The 19,770-nt window shown below is 39.5% G+C and overlaps 1 protein-coding gene and 1 non-coding gene across 3 annotated transcripts; both read right to left on the bottom strand.

Moving 5' to 3' along the window:
- Nucleotides 1-1,202: 1,202 nt before the first annotated feature.
- TRNAN-GUU (transfer RNA asparagine (anticodon GUU)) lies at nucleotides 1,203-1,276 on the bottom strand. The gene has a single exon. It is a non-coding gene; the product is annotated as a tRNA-Asn (tRNA).
- A 9,065-nt stretch (nucleotides 1,277-10,341) lies between these two features.
- On the bottom strand, nucleotides 10,342-17,105 carry LOC133900916 (AMSH-like ubiquitin thioesterase 3). Of its 2 annotated transcripts, none has more exons than XM_062342206.1 (14): nucleotides 16,846-17,105; nucleotides 16,531-16,595; nucleotides 16,376-16,448; nucleotides 15,963-16,127; nucleotides 15,613-15,719; nucleotides 14,628-14,733; nucleotides 14,485-14,531; nucleotides 13,323-13,641; nucleotides 13,039-13,128; nucleotides 12,901-12,963; nucleotides 12,690-12,764; nucleotides 11,876-11,938; nucleotides 11,274-11,326; nucleotides 10,342-10,860 (listed from the first exon to the last, which is right to left on the bottom strand). In XM_062342206.1, exons 1-14 carry the CDS (start codon nucleotides 16,966-16,968, stop codon nucleotides 10,680-10,682), a joined length of 1,530 nt encoding a protein of 509 aa, XP_062198190.1. In that variant the 5' UTR covers nucleotides 16,969-17,105; the 3' UTR covers nucleotides 10,342-10,679. The 2 variants fall into 2 exon arrangements, with proteins under 2 accessions (XP_062198190.1, XP_062198198.1); XM_062342214.1 differs by having other exon boundaries at nucleotides 13,323-13,638; nucleotides 16,846-17,104.
- Between the last annotated feature and the right edge of the window lie 2,665 nt (nucleotides 17,106-19,770).

Here is a 19,770-nt window from a genome sequence, read left to right as displayed (position 1 = left end):
ACGACCGGCAAAGATTCTGAAATAATTGTGATAGGCTCATATTGCTACGACTTTTCAGTTTGAGAAATTTTGGTTGTGAATGTATGAAAAATAATATTGGAAATTTAAATAGAAGGTAAATAATAAGAGATTAAACGTATTTTTAAAATGTATGGAAGGTAAATATTGAATGTCTAGGTATGAAAAGCAAATGATGTAATATTAAATGTATTTTTTGAAGAAGGAATAAGATTCAGCATTGCACGATAATGATTTGATCAACTCAATTAGACAAATAGATCGAATCTACTGTACCTCGTAGATTTTACAGGAGGGTAGATATAGATTCTGCGCTCTGGACGTGGAGCCTAGATTGCACGAGTGCACCCAAATACAATAAGTGATTACATCCCATGTATAGGATACGCTGCAATTATTAATGGTGCATCCGGTTTTCGTATGTCTCCAACCCTCAGAGAGAAAGCATGTGTATACTCAGCTAGCCCCTCAAAAAAAAAAAAAAACTGCTACCCTGCTAGCCTATACGCCTGTTCATCTCCTCTGCAGGGCAAAAGAGAATTGAGCAATCGAGCAAGGCAATAGAACACAACACGAGAGCCAATATGAAGGGCGGCGACCGGCGACCATGGCTGTTTGAGCTCAGATGCAGCGACGATTCTCCTCGTCGTGCTCCTCGGAATCCACGCCATCCCTGCACACTGTAAGTTCCATGCATGCATGTCCGTGATTCGGTAATTCCTGCTAGATTTTTAGCTGACGATCCCAAGCGCATATGTATCGTGATAGGTGCGCGAGAGCTGGACGTCGCCGGAGGAGGGAGCACCAGAGAGATGGAGGCTGCGGCCGGCCGGGGCGGGGCGGGGAGCGATACGGCGGGAGCAAGATTTACCTGATATTCTGTCAGAAGTCGCCATGTGCGGACGGCATCACCTGCTACTGCTGCTTGATGTACAAATCGTGGTGCTGGCTGACGATGGACGACTGCCGGAGGAGATGCCCGGTCTGCGACCCCAAGTGACCCCCGCCGTCTCCCACAACGCTCACTCGCGCAGCCTGTCGACGACGGGGACGACAGCAGGGGTGTCATTGGTAGCTCCCTAGAGCTGGAGATGGATTAGCATGCAGGCAGTTGGTGACCGGCTAACTGTGGGATGAAATTTAAAAAAATTGTTAGCATTAAAACCAAAAAAACATAAGAAAAACGCTAGAGGGAGGGCTTGAACCTCCGACCTTGTGGTTAACAGCCACACGCTCTAACCAACTGAGCTACTCCAGCTTTTGGCTAGTGCCAGCATAATTTATATACTTAAATACAATGGTTAACCCTGGTGAATTCGAGAGCTCCTTCCCAAGGACCAAATGATGGTCACGGTCGAATCTCCAAATTATCGGCTCTAGGAAAATTGCTGGTTCATTAGTTTTACATGGAAAAGGTCGCACTAATTTTTTTTCAGATCAATTGCCTGCACACAGAGAGCAAGGGGAGCAACTAGTTTGCAATCGTTGCTAGGTAAGGAGCACGCGATCGAGCTTGTCTAGTTCTCACCTCCGTTCCAACATTCCCAGATTGTCTCCTCTGTCCTCCTTCCCTACGTCCCCTTAACAAATGCGACTCAAACCATCTGAGCTAAAACATTTCAAGTCAAAATTCCAAGTGGGTAAAAGGTTCCAAGTCCGGATTTCCATTTTTATCCAAAGTTTCAAGTCTGAATTTCCAACTTATAAAAAAATATAAGTAAAAAATTCCAACTTCATCAAAGTTTCTAAGTCCAAATTTCCATGTGCATCAAAACTTTGAGGTCCAATTTTTCTAACCCACACAAAGTTTCAACTAAAAAATTCATGAAAAGAAAAAAGAAAAACACCAAAATCCTAGTGTTAGGGTCGTTCTTCCCCGGTGGCAGCGGCGGCCTAATCAGTGAGGGGCAGCGATGTGACACATCCTCCTCTACGCGGTGCGAGGGCACTCCGATTTCTCCTCCGAGCGGCGCGATAGCGCTCTGGCTCCACCTCTGTTAGGGGTTGCGGGTTATATAGTCTACCCTTTATTCCTAAGCCTTATCCGTTGTATCACTCACAATGCATGATGAGACTAGAGGGTAGGAACCTATTTATAGACTTCACTTTCACATGCTACACCTATTTCCGGGATTGTGGGTTATACGGTCTACCCTCTGTCCCTAAGCCTTATCCATGGTGTCACTCACAATGTATGATGAGGTTGAAGGGTAGGGACCTATTTATAGACTCTACTTTCATGTGCTACACCTATTTCCAGATAAACCATTAGACTTCTGAACCATGTCATCAACCACGATCAGATACGTCAGTTATATGAGTCTACAACATACTAGTCTCTAGCACATATATGTGAGCCATGTGTCATAATCATATTATATATGATATTAATTCCAATGTGATCATATGGGCCAACAGCATGCGGAGTCGATCTTGCAAAGCAAATCCAACTATTCTACCATGTGTTGTACCCGGGCTAAAACATGTATGTACATATAAATTTCAGTAAAGTACATCACAATCAATTCCCCTACTGTATTTCAGCATAGTCATTCTCGGCACCTCAAGTATTAATTTTTTGAGTTGAATTCCGCATCAAATATTCCCCATCATATACAACAGTCAAACAAATATTTCCACATTGAGTTGACTAGAAAAAAGTATAACCGTGAATAAATGTTAAAAGCCACATAAAAGTCCAACATCTCCCACTTGGCTAAAACATTTCAATCAATAAAACGAAGGTCCATGTCTCTAATATGCTGAGAAAATAATTCCTGATTAACTGGCTTAGTCAATGGATCTGCAACTATACTGGTACTAGGAAAATAAACCAAACGAACAGACTTGCATATATTTATTACATTACGAATATAGTGATACCTTCCCCCAATTTGTTTACTTTTACTATGAAATTTGGGATATTTGGAAACCTTGATCGCCACCAGATTATCAAAAAATAGTGACAAGTTGTGATACACTTTCCACGACCTTAATTGATGCAAGAAATTCCCTTAGACATACGCCTTCCTTTGTTGCCTTAGATGCAGCAATATATTCAGCATGGAAGAAAGAGCAACATAATTATTCTTTCTGCTACACTAAGAAATAGCACCTCTTGCCAAAGTGAATATATAACCTGAAGTAGATTTTCGGTCATCCAGATCCCCTTATCAATCAGCATAAGTATAACCCTGCAGCTGAAGATTATGACTGTTAAAACATAATGAATAATCTAAAATTCCTTTGGCATAACACAGTACATGTTTCATTTGTTTCCAGTGCTCTTCCCTAGTATTCTTTTGATATCTACTAAGAATTCCAAAGCATGGCTAAGGTCAGGTCATGTGAATAACATAGCATACATAAGACATCCCAAAGCTGAAGAATAAGGAATGCCAGTCATTCTATCTTTTTGCTTAGGAGTTTTTGATACATTTCCTCAATGAGTTTAGTTCACTTTACCAAAGGTATATTAACAGGTTTGCAATTTTTCATAGAGAATCTTTTTAAAACACTATGAAGATAAGACTTTTAGGACAAACCAAGAAGTCATTTATTCCAATTTCTATGTATTTCCACTCCCAAAACATAGGAAGTTTCTTCCCTATCTTTCATATCAAATTTAGAAGACAACCTAGATTTAACTTCTATCTATGTAAATTTATCATTAGAAGTAATAAGAATATCATCAACATATAAAGATAGTAGCACAAATTTTTTACCATTAACTTTTGAATATATGCAATGATCACCTTCTATCATTGAAAAACCATATGACGTTATAGCATTATCAAAAAGAATATACCATTGACGTGAAGCTTATTTGAGACCATAAATTGAACTATTCAATTTGCAAATCTTATTTTCATTTCTTTTTTCTCCAAAACCTTCTGACTGAAGCATATATACGTCCTCCTCCAAATGACCATTAAGAAAAGCAGTTTTGACATCTATTTGGTGGAGTTCAAGATCATAATAAGTCGTTAAAGCACTAATAATGCTGTCGGTGAATCAGGAACCAGGGGTCCCCGAATCCCGAGGCCAGGCCAGCAGTTTGCCACGTGGCGCCTTCCCGCAGGGATCATCTCCGCGAGGCACAGAAAGACTAAGTCCCGGGAGAGGGCGCTCGGGGCCATGAACAGTGGTCCCAGAGTACCCGGGTTCCCCGATGATCTGCGAAGACCAAGTGATCGGGAAGAGAGTGCTCGGGGTCATGAACAGTGGCCCCCGAGCACCTAAGTCCCCCGACGACCAGAAAAGCCGAGTACCGAGAAGGGTGTGCTCGGGGCCGCGAACAGTAGCCCCCGAGTACCCCGAGGACCCAAGGAAGGTAGTTCCGGGAGAGAGTGCTCGGGGCTGTGAATAGCGGCCCCCGAGCACTCGGTTCCCCGAGGATCCGAACAGTCAATTCCGGGAGAGAGTGCTCGGAGCCGTGAACAGTGGCCCCAGAGCACTCGGTTCCCTAAGGACCAAGAGAGGGCGTTTCCGGGAGAGAGTACTCGGGGATATAAACAGTGACCCCCGAGCACTCGGTTCCCCGACGGCCCAAGAAGTCCCTCGTCAGTGGCCCCCACAAGGGTCCAGTAGTGAGGTGTCAGCCTGTGAAAGGCCCGATGCCGCATTTAAGAGGGCGCGTGGCCTGTCACCTCCAACTGCTCCTGCCACGCTCGGTGTCAGTCCCTGCCACATTCTGGCAGAAGGGCGTGGGGACATTTAATGCACGGGTCCCATCCCGCGTCATCCGGCGCACCTCGGGATAGCATCGCAAGGCCCGAGGCGTCCCGCCTACCGCCCTGCTGTGTCAGACGAACAAGACCGGGCGGGCACGTCTGGCTGTTCTGCGGCTGCCCAGTGGGCCCTCTCCACGGCGCCCGTTGCCAGCGCCATCATGACGACCGAAGACAGGGCAGGGGGCGCGTTTTCAACCCCTCGTCACCTCGTGCAGCAGCCCATAATGACCGCTTTTCCATTTATGGCGCCTTGGAACTCGTGCCCTCCCTTTCGGGGCACACTACCGCTGGCGGGTATTTAAGAGAGCCGGCGGGCATGGATAAAGACGACTCTTAGAGGAACTTTCAGAGGACTCTCGTAGGCCAAAAGGCTGGGACACACATTCTCAGAGGCTGAAGAACACCTCAGTACAAACACAAAAGCTGAGACCATCGAAGAACAAGGAGCCCGAAGCTCTAGGATAGACAAACATTCTTTTAACTAGCAACATTCCTGAGAAACATTCTTAGGGCATTTATAGCATCCACACAAGAGTAGGATATTACGCTCAGTGCGGCCCGAACCTGTCTAAAAATCCCTCCAGTGCATTTACTTCTTTCTACATTAGATCATTCCACCCCACCTGCCGTCGCATTTACATCCATTTATTTCTCCCGCAAACATATTCAGAATCATCCCCCCGACCGAATCTCAAAAAGGGGTCCCTCAGGATCCCTGCGATATGAGTTCACCCTCCGACAAATGCGAATAGAAGTAAACTTCACAACATGAGAAAAAGTTTCCACAAAATCAACACCTTCTCTTTGTATAAAACCTTTAGCAATAAGCCTAGACTTATATTTTTCCACTTGGCCTATTGCATTAAGTTTCCTTTTAAATATCCATTTACACCCTATGGGCTTGTGGTTATTTGGTAAAGTAACAAGTTCTCAAACTTTATTCTTCCTCATTGAGTTTAATCTTTCCGTATTGCTTCCACCCATAGTTTTGATTGAGGACAACTAATGGCTTCTTTATAAGTCTTTGGGTATTTCTTTAAATCTGAAATTTTAGAGTGCACTTCCCCTAGAGACACATAATAATTATCTAAATATGAAGGTGTTTGTGTATTCCTCCCACTTCTCCTAAGCATGTTAGTGTTGGAAGTTTGACTTGTGTTTTCTCCTGGGGTTTGATTTTCCTCATTAGTTGAGTTAATTCTAGATGTATTCATCTGTGGCTTTTGCGGAGTTGCCAATAATTCCACCCTTACACGCTTAGCATGGCGAGGTGTATTCTGATGTAGAAATATTGCATCCATACTTTCCACCAGTTTATCATTTTCAGGATCATAAAACCGATACCCTTTTGAATCCATAGAATACTAAATAAAAATTCTTGGTGTGCTTTTAGGTTGCAACTTAGTACAATTCTAATTTGGCACTCTAATTTGAGCATTACAACCCCAAACAGCTAAATGACGAAGTTAGGGTTTTCTTCCAGTCTATAACTCATGAGGAGTAACTCTGACAGCTTTTGATAGTGAATGATTCAACAAATAAGCAACATTATATAAAGCTTCACCCCAAAAAGATAAAGGAGATCTGAGTATGCCATCATATACCTAACTATATTCATGAGTGTTCTATTCCTCCGCTCATGTACACCATTTTGTTACGGAGTATATGGCATAGTATAGTGATGAATAATTCTATGCTCTTTGAAAAAATCATTTAAAATTCTTGAAATGTATTCTCCCACACGATCAGTTCTTAAAACTTTAATTTTTTATTTAACTGATTTCCACTTCTGTCTTAAATTTCTTGAAAACATCACAACCTTCCGACTTGTGTTTAAGAAGATACACATAACCATATCTAGAATAATCATCAATGAATGTGATAAAATAAATCTTTTAACCTTTAGTGGGAATAGATATTTCACCACAAATATCAGAATGAATAATAGAAAGAAGTTCATTAGATCTTTCCGCCTTGGAAAAGGTGCACGGGTCAGTATACCCATTATACATGCTTCACAAGTACCATAATCCTGCCACTTAAAAGTTCAGAATTTCAGAATTAATAATCCTCTTAATTCTGTTTTTAAATATGTGACCAAGTCGTAAATACCATAAATATGATTACGAGCATGTGTTCCTACTGCAAATATTCCTCCCTGTGGAATTATCTTCGCCAACTAAACAATCAATATTCTCACCATTTAATAGATCATTAAGAAAATAAAGACCATCGCGACAAATTACAGTATGCACTAATGTCTCATTCAACAATATTTTGACCATTTCTTTTCCAAATAGTACATCGTAACCAATTGATTCCAATTGAGAAACAGAGATTAAATTTATTCACATGCTAGGTGAGTATAATGCATCCTTTAACAATAATTTTTTCTCCACCAGGGAGTTTAAGGACATAATTTTCAATTCCAAGTATATCAGCTTTAGCATTAGTGCCTAACTAGACCTATCTATTTTTCTTTGGAATTGTTTGTATGTAAAAACACTTATGATCTCTAGCAATATAAGATGTAGAACCAGAATTGACAACCTAACTATTTGGAAGAGTTGTAGTAAATAAAGATTCGGTATATACAAAAATATAGTGCATACCTTCAGTTCAAGGGTTGCCTTTATTATCATCCGGCTAATTGGTCCGCTTCTTTTGATCATTATGCTTCTTCTTTTTTCTATAGTTAGCTCTGAAATGCCCAATCTAACCACAGTTGTGACAAACAAAATCCTTCTTAGTCTTATCATTTCTCTATGATGAGTCATAATTTCCACGATCATCATGATCGCATTTCCTCTTAAGCTTATCTCTAAGATCACCTCTAGCCTTCCTCTTTTGTCAATTTCTTTTGTGTTTTTTCTCTCCCAGGTGCAACTCAAAATTATTTGAGTTTCTGATCTTTCCGTGAGAGAGTTTTCTATCTTTCTTCATAAGAAGATGATACCTCAAATTACACATACTAAATTGCTCTCATAAATTTGGCAAAGAGTTCAAAACAACCATAACTTATTGATGTTCTGGCGCACATGCGATCGGCGGAGGAAAAACCGTAGCCTGGCTCTGGTACAAAGGTTAGGGATGGGGGTTATACGGTCTAACTTTTATTTCTCAGTCTTATATGTAGTACCGTTCACTATAAATAATAAGGCTAGAGAGTAAAAATCTATTTATAAATTGTACTTTTAAATGTTATATTTATTTTTATAAACCGTTAGACTTTGAATCGTATTACCAATCTACAATATACTAATCTCTATGATACATATATAAGTCATGTGTCGTGATCATATGGTATATGATATTAATTTTAATATGACTATATGGATCAATAGCCTGCAGAGCCGATCTTACAAAACAAATCTAGTTATTTTACCTGTGTTATACCTAAGCTAAAACATGTACCTACATATAAACTCCAATAAAATGTATCACAACCAATTCTTCTACTGTATTTCAGCATTATCGTACTCGGCACCTTAAATATTAATTACTTGAGTTAAATTCTGCATCCAATATTCACCGTCACATACAACAATCAAACAAATATTTTCATATTAAATTGACTAGAAAATACCATAATCAATATAAATGTTAAGCCACGTAAAAATCCAACCACCTACACGCAGCGTTGTGCGGGCTCTGGCGGTGGTTCATCCACCTCCGCGCGCGGGGATAGCAAGCGAAGGCGCGCGCACCGACGGAGTAGTGGCGACCCAGATGAGGGCGGCGCGACTGCCGGTGGTCAGAGGAGATCGGTAAGGGAGCTCAGGACAGAGAAGAGCGAGAGGGAAAGATTTCCATTTTTGGCTGTTTGGAGATGGGGAACGGGAACAGACAAGTTATTTACATTTAGGGGAATCTGGCCAGGTTGAGCGCGCGGTAGCTAGCGCACGAAAATTAACAATTTCGTAGAGCAAGTCTATACATGCGACACCGTTAATAAATGGAGACAGGATTCAAATTTGCTAGTGAGATTTGTTGTATTAACATGTTAGGAACTTTCTCTCTCCATCTCTCATGAGAAATACAATAGGAATATATTTGACAGAGCTGTTAGGTCAATTTTCAGAGTAGAATTAATAGAAGCACTGTCAAGCGACAGTTTACCGTTTTCAGTTCTAAGAGTGATTTTGTGAGAGTAATTTTTTAAAATAAACTAGATACTGAGAGTTGAAAAAACAATTTTTACTAATTCACTTTCCTCACATAATTATTTCTTATGTAAAATTTATCTTAAAGAATCACTTTCAACCACAAAATTACTTTCCTACAGAATTACTTCTAGCGGAGAATTTAAATTAAAAAACTCTGCCAAATAAATCCTAAATATAATAAAAAACATAAATAGACATAAATATTGAAGAGTCCCTCTTTCTCATTATTCTGTACGATAGATTTCTACAAATCCTCTCTTCTCTCGTATATATAATATTGCAGGGAAAGAGTTCGGAGTTTTAAGATTCGCTATGAGTCCACCTAACTTTGGCTTCCAAGCCGAAATCGGACACGGAGCAACCCTTGTGCATACTCATTTTCTTGTCTTGTACAGTTGAGCAGCTTATGCATATAAATATCTTATATAAAACTGAACAGAATCGGTTATATTCCATAAAAAAGAATTTGTTGAGATGGAAGTGAACTAATTTGATCAAAGCGGAATATGATTCGCATGGGCCTTAGGTGAAGCAGACTGCGATTTCCAGCACCCTGGTAAGCTGGTTGCAGCAAATTTTATCATAGTGGGGGACATAACTGAAGCAAACCACGGTTTGCTGGAACGATGGATTGAGATAAAGTTGCTGCACAGCCGATCCAGCTCGAACTATGCAAGAATTTGTAAGATTCTAGTTTTAGATCAAAAGGAAAGGTGCTCATGGTTCTCCTAGACTCTGCTTGGGGTTGTACAAGCTGAAAACCCTAACCCAATACATTTACTGTAGGTTTATTTGCACACTAGTGAAATAATGAAGAAAAAGAAGCTGACCTACTAAACCGCAACATTGAAGACATGTTTGTTTCAACCGATGATGGTGAAAAACAGTTTATAAATTTTGAATTGTAAGAAGTTAAATTATACAATATACAGAAACCAGTGAAACCCGAATTGCTAGATCGTTACAAACTAGATTGTGACGAAAATATATTTATTTCAGCTTGCAGATTGTAAATCCCAACCCATAATTTCTAGCTTTCAACTAAAAATTGTAAAAAACAGTTTATAAATTTTTTATTTAAAAAACTAAATTGTACAATATGCAAAAACTTGAACCTACATTGCTAATTGTTACAATAGAAAAACTAAATTGTAATAAAGATCTATTTATTTCAAATTACAGATTGTGAATCACAATTCACAATCTCTAGAGTATACAATACCGCAGCTTTCAATAATGAAATCAACAGCAGTCCTCAAGGGAAAACCTTCCAAGTCATAACATAGAAGAAAATAAATTAAACCACGCTATAGCATCATCTATAACGGTATAGCCACGACAGAAAATTCGAGGAAGAACAAAATATATGTTGAGCTCAAAAATGCATCAACAAGTGCTTAACTCCCACCCAGCTACTATAAAAATGGGGCTAAAACAATCAATGATATTTCGTAGCAATAAGTCAAACATCCGACGATTACAGTTAACTTGGCATAAAAATGAAATTCAGCACTTCCTCAGCTTGCTTTACAAACGTGTCTTACGAGATTAAAGAAGGGATGGATTACAACAAAGACTCATTGACCCCGAAAGATGCCAATAACAGCATAAATTCAATTGTTCTCTGTACAATGCAATGGCTATGTACAATCACTTGCATCAGTATTTGTAATTTTTCAACATAGCTAAAAAATAAGGCAGCAGATTTGTTGGACTGCCAGAAGTACAGCCTCCAAACTATACCAAATGAAGTCGAGCGTTCTCATCGTTCTCGGAGATCAATCATGTCAAACTGTACGTCGGCGTCCATGTACACATGGGAGCAAGACTCGTAGATTGGCGAGCCATCTAGAGGCGCCTTATGAGGATGGAACCCTCTCTCTGCACAATCATGGATCACACCCATACCACCTGGATCCGTGAGATGAAATATACCATGTTTCCTGTTAAAACAAATATATAACAATGATTACATAGTCATCTGTCATCTGATGCTAACAGGGGATACAACATAGAAATAGGCTTCCACTAGCTAGCAAGCAACACAAAAGTCAGTGAATTCAGGTCAACCAGATTTTCCAAACCTACAGACAGAAGTATACCCACAACTAAAGAGCTTTTCAAGGTGATGATTCAAATTTTTGAATGATCGTAAAGATAATGGTGATCTGAAGAAACTATACATTCCTTATTAACCAAGTTACTTGTAAAACACTTGCAAATAGATATCAAACATTGCATAATTTGACCCCCTCAATATCAGTATTGGGAAATGCTATATTATATAATCAAACAAGGTTAAAAAAAGAAGAATAAATGCAAAAATGGATGTCTAAAGCATAAATGGTTAATATACCTTGTTGTGTCAGTAGGTGCCATAACTATTGCAATTGCTTCAGGTAGCATGACCTGTTTACACAAAAAGTAGCAAACACATGATCAAACTAAAACATCAATCCATTTTTAATTTGATCAACCAGTGAATAATAAGCAAATTAGCGGCGCCAACTATTGTCCTTTCTTAATCTTTTGGAGGGCACGCTAACTACTGAACACAAAAATAGATATCAAAATTAAACCACCAGAATAACACCTTGCCAAATCTAGTCTTTTGGTATGGACTAGTAATCCAGATAGAATCAAACAAAGCAGCAATGAAATGTATCATGACCAGTGAAAAAGTAGGATTCCTAACAAAGGATAAGCGAGACGAACATATGAACCAAAACTTATTGAGCTATTGATCATTTGATCTGGAACTATGGAAAATGCATTGGGAACATGTATTTGGAATTACAGTATTGGATAACATTTCGACAATAGCAAGAATTATGAGTCAAATGAGATCACCAAGTGGTTAGGGCAACACAAACACCAGTTATTATGATGTAACCATGGAAGTGTGCCACTGCCACTATATAAGCAGTAATGTATTGAGATCCAATCTGCCAGCATTACCTGATACGAATAATGATTATGGAGATCAATGGAAGACAGGAAGCAGGACTGGGTTGGATGTGTCTGGAAAAGTAAAAGGAAAATGTTGAGGAAAGTAATCTTTTTTCGAACACATGAGAAAAGCAATAAGTTAATCAACGAACTATATTCCTAAATAATTCCAAGAATAATTGTAGTACAGAAAACATCAAACACCGCATGACATGCAACTGAGAGATTCACAACTCTCCTGGAAGGCTGGAACAATATTTAATACTGAAATTACACCACCCCCATCAATGAATTTGCAGAAGTGCATGATGCATTGCTCCAAAAATTATCTAACAGTTCATAGCTTAGTACATACAGTGCTATGGACATATGCCAAAATGTCAAGGTCAAATTCTTATGTACTACAGAGCAACAAGAAAAGACAAAGCACTGCATCATGTACTACTCAACATGCATTCTGCAGACTCATAACCTGACAGCAGGAATGAAAACCATAGGCATGTACAGATAAAGTTTCTCTAAAGGGTCCAAGCTTTCCAAATTAAACCGTGACAGGTCAATGCATGATATTATAGTATTCATATTTGTAAAGCATTCCCAGTACTTAAGCAGAGTTTCTGCAGTCAGCGAAGGCAGAGGCAGCTTTTCTTCAATTGCTCTTTCAGTAAATAGTTACACAGGTGGAAACTAGTAAGCATTCTGATCAGTACAGACACACCGCAACTGTAGTACATGTAACGTTTGCTTCTTCGAGGGGATACAGTACATCTACCTTATTGACTTGAGCAAACAAAAGAAAATGTTAAAGTTAAATTGAACTTACATGAATCCAACCAAGAGTGAAAAGTGAGCCCATGTCCTGAACTTCGAATAGTTCTTCTTCATTTGTAGCTTCACACTGGAACAGGAAAAGTTATGTCATTCAGTAGTATGTTTAGGTAATGCATTACAAATGTTATTAATAACTTACACAACAAATGGCAACCAAGAATAATGAAGATCGAGATGAAAAGAAACGAAAAATAACAACTTACCGTATTAGATGTCGATTTCTGCTTTGGAATAATTAAGGTTGTCACACAAAAAGTTCTCTTTTTCTACATGAAAATACAATGTAATGTTAGAAATTTAACCAAATCAGTGTTCTCATTTCCTTCAGGGAAAGCACATACCAGGGTACCGGCAAGAACCCCACATGTTTCTAAACTTCTTTTGGTGTTTGCCTCAGCAACCCTTAGAAAACACTCCATCAACTTCACCGGCTAACAAGAAAGTAAAATTGAAACAATAAATCCAAATAAGTCAACAGTGTAAATGAGTTAGAAATGAAAAGGAGATGGAAGAATCAAGCTTGTTACAAATGAAATGTAGATGTAAGCAGTGTGTGGTTGATATAGAGCTGTAAGTCTGGAATGATACCATGCTTGCAAAAGGGAAAGGTGCATTTTGAACTTACAAAATGCAAGTCGTGGAAACGGCCAATTTCTGAGGTGGGAATTCCTGGAGTTAGATCTGCAACTCTTGATGGAGAAATTGGTCTTTGTACCTCTGCCAGGACTGGTGGGGGAGAAGGCTGTTTGATAATCAACTGGGATAATTCTTCTTCCAAACTAACAGGAGGAAGGGGGATACGTTCTTCTGCTTGTACAGACCATCGACCATCATCAAGAGAGAGAACAGATTTCATATCCTCACTGTCGTTAGTTGAGCTATCTGGATGTGTTGTACTGGGACCATGCAGACCATCTTGATCCAAGATGGCTGGCACTAAACTGCTGAAGCAAGGGTGTGATAATGTCAAGTGGTAGGAAAGAAAATGATTTAGCTATTTTCATGGACTAGTTTTTGGAAAGAAAATGATAGTTATTAGCATGGACTACTCTCCTTCTAGATATGACTAAATTCTTCTTGTAGTCCCCCTTTTACTACAATCTTGTTCATAAGTGTCTCCCTCATCCAGTCTAATATTTTGTATTAGGCATAAGTGTATCATCCAGTTTTGGTAATTGAGTAACCATTCTTTCAAAATTCTATCCCATTTAATACATCTGACCAATAACTTGTACAGGTGGCTCTACCTCAATACAACACATCATCAATGAAAACATTTTTTTTTAAAACAGATTATAAAAAATAACCAAATTCGTAAAAATAACAAAAGTAAAACTTAAATCAATACTCCCTCCGCATCCTATGAGGCATCATTTGACCTGGCAAAGGTCTCCAAAACTGAAATTTGACTATTAGTTGCTCTTATGGTATACCACTAGTAACTACTTAAAATCGTATGAAATTCCTATCAAATATAGTATCAGTAACATTTTTGTGCCACTACATGTATTGTTGGACTTATTGTTGCTACAAATTTGCAAAGTTGGACTCTCAAAATGCATAGGTTAGGTGCCCTATAAAAAGAAACGGAGGGAGTCAAAAATATCTGAGAAAGAAATAAGTACTTAACATTAGGAGTGTTCAGTGTTTTGAAATTTCAGTTCTTTTCTCATGCTGACATACCACAACTTGTTAATGCCACATCAACAAAGCACGGTGGGAATTGAAAAAGGAATAGGTAAAGAATAGTTTTACAAATATTAAGCTAAAACTATCCGATTTATCACCTTGTTATATCACTTTGTGTTAATTCAACATTGCTTGGATACTGAACCTGTAACAAGCAGTAGAGACATCCATAATATAACTGTTGTCTATGGTCGGATTCTCTGGCAAATACATTAAGACAATGAGAGGAAAATAATCGTACCTTAATTCCAGCAACAGGCCCGTTCCATTGTCCGTGAAGACCATTAGGTCCTAATATGGAGTGTCTAGCTAGTGTTTCTTCTTTTGGATAAGGCAGGTTCGTAAATCTGCAGAGTTTAGACAGCAAATGAGAAGATTCAGTTCACAAGACACCAAAAGAAAACAACGGTGCACCTATTTACACAAATGGTTGCCGATACATCAGGGAAAAGATAACGGATTTTTTTGTCTACGAGAAGCGCACTGGACAAGGGAAGTAAATAGCAACTAAAGAAAAATATGAATCAGAGGCATTGAAATAGAAGGAAAGCCTGCTATAATTCTGCCAAAGCACATAGGTTGTTGACTTCTTGAAAGAACGCTGATTTAACACGTCATCTGGCATTTTTTCCTCTTGCTAGAATGTTGTTTCTCTGCTTTACAAATATATAGTGCATAGAATGACCAAATACCTGGTCATAGTGTTAGTCTAACAGGTTAATTCATTTCTAATTGCAGGAAATCCTGAACTAATAGATAAAACCAACTGATTTGTGCAAAGAAAAACTATGGTATTTTATAGAGCTTTGAACTAGTCAACTAGAGCTAGATCTCTGAACTCCTGATCCAAGCTATCCAGTGAAGATTTCAACTCGTGAACTGTTGCACATCAAAAAAAGTACAGCCATGTTTGTTTGCAATGAAGAGAAATCAAAAGACTTTGAACGATATACTCTGTTTCCAGCAAAATTCCTCTGAAATTCTCACTGTCAAATTTAAGCTATTATATACAGATCATTTGTTCCCTATAAGCTGACCTTTTGCTTAGCAACTGTCAAGTTACTATCATGTTTTTGGTTGCAAACTAACATGTCAGCTAATCTTTCCTTTTTCATAATTGGTAGCCAGCGATTTGATCTGAAAATAACTACATGTCTACGTGTTATTAAAGCCAAGTGAAAACACATCATATCACAGACATAAATATGACCAAAAGGTAGACATACTGTTTGCGGAACTGCCTATCAGGTTGGACACTAGGTAATGGTGCCACTTGATGTCTCCCAACAAGTAGGGATTTTTGCGATGATCCGTTAGCACTGCGAGCGAATGGCTGTAGAAAAAAGGGAATGAGAAAGTATAACACAAATAAAAACCTGAGAACCATTACAGGTTGTGGTGGTTGCGGTTGTAGACAGTTGCGAACTGTGTTTTCTCATCTGCTATAAAGAAAAGATGCAGAAGCTTCACGTGGTCTTGGAAAGAAAGAAAAAGAATCTGAAAATAAATATTCTCTTTTCTCTAGAACGGTTCACAATACTACAGGCAAGGAAATGCAATGCAATGCCATGCATACCTGTGTAGTATAAAAGCTTGGGTTGTGCTGCTCTATCCTACGAGTTGGAGCGTAGGTTCCATTAACATTATTAGATTCCACAGTACATCCCCTGTTATGTTCGGCAATCTGCCGCTGCACAACTGGCTTCAGTGACTCGAGCTCGTTGAGAACATCAATAAGTTTCTACAATAAAACCACATTCATTTAGAGAAAAAGCTAGAAAGAAACCTAGTAACCTACAATGAAACCATTCACAGGAAAAACTCTATTTGTAAAAAGTTCTACATGTGCAGTTGTGATCCGAAAAGTTTATGCTGCTGTATCAGCAGTAGATTTAAATCTGGAATGTGATACCTAATCATGACAAACTTATACACTCTAGCAGCCTGAAACGATAAACACAGTAGTTATTGGGCTCAGAGAGGAATTACAGTGAAAAACTCCTTTTCTCTAGACTTGAATGCAAAATAATCACGATGCTTCGGAATCGTCTCGCACAGCAAGCTGCAGCCAATCATACGTCAGCAGTGACACCTAAACATGGTACCAAGAAGCAAATATCAAGATGATTCAACACACAGCCCACCTCGAGTATCTCAGCAGGATGACATACAAGTCGAGGAGGTTCTTCTCGTTCCGATATATATTAGCCTGCGCCAACAGCAACAAATCACCAAAATTGAACACAATTTGGTACCAAACTCAATATCACTCGCGCCAACTGTGTAAAAAGAGCAATCCCAAATCCGCCGAATCGCATCGCCCAAACCCAGAAAGAGAACTACGGCCAATCGCTCAACAAAATAACCACAAGGCTAATACTTCAAGCGAAAGAAGGCGAGATCTAGAGGCATAAGAGCGATCCCCCGCGCGGGGGTTCCAGGAGCGGCTAGGGTTTGACCTGGCGGAGGAGGCTGCCCGCGATGCGGAAGTAGTAGGGGAGGCTGATGCAGTGGTCGACGGCGATCGGCCGCGCGCACGCCTCGATGTTGATGCCGCCCCTGGCAGGCTGCGGTGGGCCCATGGCCTGCGTCCGGCGGGCTACTCCCCTTCGCCGGCGAGCTCGTGGCGACGCGGGGTTAGGAAGGAATGGCAGTAGACTTCGGGAGCGGTGAAGGAAAGTGATTGCCGAATTGGTCACAATGGGCTGCGGCTCCGGTTTAGTCACTTTTTTACGTTTGTACCCTTGCGATATGGAAATTTATGTGGATGAGTTTTGAAGCGCCCACCCTTTTGGCTGTTTTTCAAAACCTTTCTGTGATGGTTTTCTTTAAAAAAAAATTACCCTCTTTTTGTCTCTCAAGTAGTCAAATATGGTCACAATGGGCTGCGGCTCCGGTTTAGTCACTTTTTTACGCTTGTACCCTTGCGATATGGAAATTTATGTGGATGAGTTTTGAAGCGCCCACCCTTTTAGCTGTTTTCCAAAACCTTTCTGTTATGGTTTTCTTTAAAAAAATTTACCCTCTTTTTGTCTCTCAAATATTCAAATATGCCTACCTCTTCTCCCTCCGTCGCTTTCTTAGCACCGGTAATTACACACATGTTTCATATAATCAATCTAGAATATAGCAATATGAAGAAATAAAAGATCTATACTTCTATAAAATACAAGAGTTGAACTATGTTTTAACTTTAAAAAATACATTTAATCTTCTATTATTTGCCTTTTATATCTAGACATCCAATATTTATCTTTTATACATTCTAAAAATATATTCAATCTTCCATTATTTGACTTCCATTCCTAAACGTCCAATATTTATCGTACACATTTATCGTCAGGTTTCTCCAGATAGTGTATCGTCTCCCGCACTTCACCTACAACGCCGACTTTCTAGAGAGAATATGTTGTAGCCTACATGTCTCCTCCACTGCCGTCTACCACGTAGATCACCTCAGTCGCGCTATCTTTACACCTAGGTACTATACAAGAATTGTTTTCATCTCTCACAAATTGGTTATCATCTTGATCCTCCTCACAGTGTTACTATGAACAACCAATTCTAGGCGATGCAGTTCCCTCTAACCTCCTATCCAGGTAATCTCTATTCTCCTCCCTCCTGAAATTACATTATCATGTTGTGAACTTCGTGTATGCAAATCTCTCTTTCGTTATGCTTTATTCTTTTATTTCTTCGGGTTGCTATATCCTGGATTGATAACAAAAGAGTGATTTGCATACATGATGATTGAACCCAAGTGGTCGTGCAACGCAGAGATAGATGGTGTTGAGGAGGTGGTCATCATCGACCAACGGAGATGCCCGGCGTTGATGAGGTGGGTGCGAACCGATGAGTAGAGGTAGTCGAAGCCCATCCACGGAAGTGATAGGCGCGTGACTAGAGTTGAGGTTTTTGCTTATCGATCCGTATAAGCGATAGTAGGGATCGGAGACTATGGGTAGATTTTGAAAATAGACTAAGAGAAGAAAAGATAACATAATCATTGGAGATATTATCGTAGTTTTAAAAAAAAAGGGGGGGAGAAAAGGAGACATTGTTGATTGGTTTTGGTCTTTCTTTATGTGGTGATCATTTATCTTAATTTAAGTTTGAAAATAGAGTGATAGAAGGAAAGATAGAATGTTGCAATCAAGGAAGGCGATCAAGGGAGGAGTAGGTTGATTGTTACTCGGTTTATTGATTGTGATTTTTCATATTAAAGGAGGGGGATGAGACTAGGACTAACTTTGATTATGAATGTTTTGATCGTATAAGATGTATAGTGGAGATTATTTGGATCTGCTATAACTCGTCCATTTAATAGGAGTATAAAAACAAATAGGGAAATTACAACCTATAGGGTTGTTCCAAAAGGAGATTGGCCAACTAGTTAGAACCGAAGCAATGACATTTCAAGGTTGTGACACTCCCGTTGGCAGTAGCTTGCTATGGTATTTTTTCCTGTTTTGACCCTTTTGCAAACTATTTTGGAAAATAGACCGGCGGTAAAACTATTTTTAGTTTCGACCCCCGGCTCCGCGCCAGAGGCTCTAGCGTGGATGTTAGCCATGTCTACGCCAGTAGAAATAGCACGGATATTGGTGCCAGTGTGGCACGCTGCGAGGAGCGATGCTAACAGGGATCCAATGTGGCCCATACTTCACGCCAAGAACTCTGGCGCGGTCTTTTCATACCCCGCACCACGAGCTCTAGCACGGACCCCCCGACACATAAAGCCTCGCGTGGGTCCGTCCTCCTTCTATTCTCCAATCTTCTTCCCTGAACTAAGCCGCACACAGGACGACGCCCGAACACTTCTCCACCACCCCCTCCTAAAATCCAAGATTTTTGGGCGATTTGACCGTGGATTTGCTTGGAGATTAGGTCTTCAAGGTAATCTCATATGTTCCCCCTGTTGTTTGTCTCGATTTGTGGCGATTTAGGGTGATTTTGGTGTGAACCCTAGAGGTAGGAATCTATGAAAAAACGCTTGTTTTGGGGCTTCATTTGTAGTTTGGATTCATGTGTGGGGCAATGTAGGTAGCATATGGGTTGTATATGTAATTTGGTTCAATTTCGTTTAATTTTTTTGGTTTTTGGTAATTTAGGGTTGTATATCATTGCAATTTTATTCAATTTGGGATGAAATTTATATGTATGTGCATGATAAATGTAGATTTGTTTTGTGATTGTGTTAGTTCATTTGAAAAGTGAGGGTTTATTGTTATGCATTGATTATTTGTGATATTGTGTCTTCATATGATCCTATGTAGTTTGTAGATATTGTTTGACACATCATAAATGTTGTGTTTTATTTTTACCAAACAACTTATATCTTGCGTTTCGATGTCCTGCTATAGATGGAAAGAATAGTCTGTGTG

Source organism: Phragmites australis, chromosome 2 (assembly GCF_958298935.1).
Source record: "Phragmites australis chromosome 2, lpPhrAust1.1, whole genome shotgun sequence".
NCBI lineage: Eukaryota > Viridiplantae > Streptophyta > Magnoliopsida > Poales > Poaceae > Phragmites > Phragmites australis.
Note: the sequence above shows the minus strand (reverse complement) of the source record. Positions and strands in the feature narration are given on the sequence as shown.